General features: G+C 33.5%; 1 protein-coding gene across 1 annotated transcript in view; it reads right to left on the bottom strand.

Moving 5' to 3' along the window:
- Positions 1 to 1,301, bottom strand: part of LOC106877153 (uncharacterized) — a 16,805-nt gene extending 15,504 nt beyond the window's left edge. The window contains exon 1 of the mRNA XM_014925963.2: positions 1,057 to 1,301. Within this exon, the coding sequence (XP_014781449.1) occupies positions 1,057 to 1,072 (16 nt within the window). The 5' untranslated portion in view covers positions 1,073 to 1,301. The remainder of the gene's footprint in view (positions 1 to 1,056) is intronic.
- Between the last annotated feature and the right edge of the window lie 2,096 nt (positions 1,302 to 3,397).

Raw genomic sequence — 3,397 nt, 5'->3', positions numbered from 1 at the left:
ATATATATCTTCCATACCGTGTAAATTCCGATTATATTGGAATTTGTAGTCAGAAATATTTTCGTGGAAGTGGGAAGTTTCGGATACCTGACACGAGTCGACTTTTTCTTCCTAACTTTCAGAAAAATGGGTCTTTGGTAATGTAAGTGCATGAGGAAACAAAGTCGAGGTGTGTGAATTATCCGAAACTTATCGCCCTCCCAACCTCTGAAAATGTTTTTCACAAAAAAGAAAAAATTCCAACTTGATCGTAATCTACATCAACTGAAGAAAATTTCATAAAACAATATATCCACTTTTCAGAAAGCCATAAGGAAACAAATTCAGGCGCATACTTCTGTAGTTTTATGCCCGTGATATTTATAGATTTAAAAAGACTGGATCCTATTTTATGAAACTCCAGATGGATAAAGAGTAAATCGACTCAGAAAATTTAAACTTAAAACTTAGAGGAATAAAACAAAAAAACATATAGTTAAGTACTCGACCGTTTCTGCCAAAGCAACAAAGCCAAAATCGATAGCGACTATTTTTGAAATCAGTTAATAGAAGAACGAAACTAAATACCGTAGAATCCGAAGAGACTTGTGGTGATTTGCGTAGATCAATAGACAAAAAAAAAGTGTTGTTCAACTAGTGGAATAAACTTCAGTCATTCAGAAGAAAGGAGTAATAACGTTTCGGCCAGAAGTTTTTCTTTATTTTTCTGATGTCTTCTTTCGCGATTCTCTATCAATTTTATCCAGCGTCACTAGTGAGTGTTTCATTTCTTTCCGACCAAGGAGTTTTGTCCGAAACGTTAAGGCTTCTCTTCATCTTCACAGCTTAAAATTTATTTTACTGCTTGAATTGTTTAAAGTTCTGTTGCATTAAATGCCGTTCGTGACAATTCAGCGTCCCGTCCGAACATGCAGATGGTTACGATGATGACTATGAATGATCATGTTCAACAATAGAAACACGCTTAGAAAAATAATAAAATTTAAAAAATAAAAAAGTAAACAAACAATATATTAACAAAAATAAAAATTGATTTTCTAAAATGTAAATATTTACCTTTTGAACTATACATTTTCGGTGGTTGGTGGTACTCATAAGCTTTTCAAGTAATTTTTGTTAGAGAACAGAACACTTATGTGTCAAAGCAAGATTCACCGAACGTGTCTGATCAGAGACGGCACAAGTAGAAATTCACTGTTACTTTGATGGGTTGTACTTTGAGAGTGATGTAAATATTTATTTTCTCGCAACCAATAAGAACAATTTGACCGGGTCAAAGTTGATAAACTGATGATTAACAGAGAGAGAAAAAAAATTTTTTTTTTTTAAAGTAACTATCACAATCATATAAACAATCAATAAAATAATAATAATAATAACAATAAAATGATAACTGTTGATAACAAACTTGTTGATAGCAAATTAACATTTACTAATTTTTCTGGTTATAATATTTTTATTTAATTTTTTTTTTTTTTTTTTTACGGAAGGCGGTAAAGTTGGTGATAATTTGCATAAATGTGATTGGTTCACTTTTTGAAATCGAAATCAAAGCCATGTAAATGCGTGCTTGTCGCGTGTGTATGTGCGCGCGCATGTTTAAATGTGTGTTTATGTGCACAAGTGTTCGCGTGTGTATGTGTGTGTGTGTGTGAATTTATCTGTTAGTCTGTAACTTTCTGTTAGTCATTAATCGTGCGTAATATTCATTTCAACGGGTTTACATGCCTCTCTCTCTCTCTTTCACTTTCTCTTTCCCACTCTTTCTCTCTCTCTCTCTATCTTTCTGTTTCGGTCTTTCTCTTTGTATGTGTGTGCGTGTATGTGAGTGTGTTGTCATGCTCTCATATGTTTGTATAACTACGGAGTTGTTCCTTAGGCTCACGCTCTGTTCCTTAGGTCCTGATCGAAAAATTCTATACCGAAAAGCATTCCAGCCATGATCAACCAGTTTTATTTATCTTCCATTGCATTTATAAAAGGTGTCTTCCCTCTTTATAAATGGTAGGATGTAATCTGAGGAAGATTTTATTGCTATTTTTAACAAGTTGTGTGACCATACAGTGGGTCTGTGCTTCTCCCCCACCTTTTAACAACCAGTGCTGGTTTGTTTATGTCCCCGTAACTTAGCGGTTCGGTAAAAAAAAACGATACAATAAGTACCAGTCTTTTAAAAGGTAAGAACTGGGGTTGATTCATTCGACTGAAGCATTCAAGATGATGCCCCAGTATGACCGCAGTCCAATGACTGAAATATGTAATGTATATATATATATAAGTTCAAAAAAGGAAAAAGACAAAAAAAAACAACAACAAAAAACAACAACGTGAGGACGTGATACAGATTGTGTTACTGGACGCTCGGGAAAGGAAAGAAAGAGAATTTGACGTTTCGAGCGGAGCTCTTCGTCGGAAACAAAGAAAGTCCAAAGAAGGGAAAGACGGAGGAAGAAAAAATCGCCAACGATATATATCTTCTATACGGTGCAAATTCCGATTATATTGGAATTTGTGGTCAAAAATATTTTCGTGGAAGTGGGAAGTTTCGGATACCTGACGCGAGTTGACTTTTTCAGAAAAATGGGTGTTTATTCTTTTATATGTTTCAGTTCAATGACTGTGGCCATGCTGGAGCAAAATTTTCTTCAAAATACCATTCAGAAAGCGTAGATAACGATTTGTCAGTAATACATTCTGACAAACATCATATAATTTTGTAGTTTCATTTTCTAGATATATTCGTGATGTGCATCAGTATGTATATTCCCGGCCACGATTCTTTCTTTTCTGCTTTTCTTCTGACACTAAATTCAATATCATCATAATTTACACAATCTAATAGGTATCTGGAGAGAATTTCGTTGAAAACTAACCATTTTTCTGAAAAGTTATAAAGAAACTAAGTCGGTATATGCGACCCATTTGGTGTTGGTAGTCTTAAGTTCCATATCAATGCATGTTTATGTACGTTTAGTAGAAAGTTTCTCATTTCTTTGAATAACCTGATAATTATTTATATATAGCTAATTACTTCAATAAAAATTATCTCGTTATTCATTATGTATCATTATGTATCAATATTGCTTATTGACTAAAAATTACGTGGAATAAAATCAGGAAGTCGTTTTTTTTAATCTTATTTTATATATGCAAGTAAATTTAACACGGATCCGCCTAAAAGCTTTCGACTCTATTCTGCACATGTGTATGTGTGTGTGTGTGTGTGTGTGTGTGTGTGTGTGTGTCTGTGTGTGTGTGTGTGTGCGTGTTTGTTAATCGTTGGCAAGGACACTGTCTTTTGTTTTGCAACCATAATATACAGCCAAGTCAATATTAAGTTTATCTTTATAGGAAATCCATAAACTTAAAAGTGAATATATATATATATATATATATA

This window comes from Octopus bimaculoides, chromosome 11, assembly GCF_001194135.2.
Source record: "Octopus bimaculoides isolate UCB-OBI-ISO-001 chromosome 11, ASM119413v2, whole genome shotgun sequence".
Classification (NCBI taxonomy): Eukaryota; Metazoa; Mollusca; class Cephalopoda; order Octopoda; family Octopodidae; genus Octopus; species Octopus bimaculoides.
Note: the sequence above shows the minus strand (reverse complement) of the source record. Positions and strands in the feature narration are given on the sequence as shown.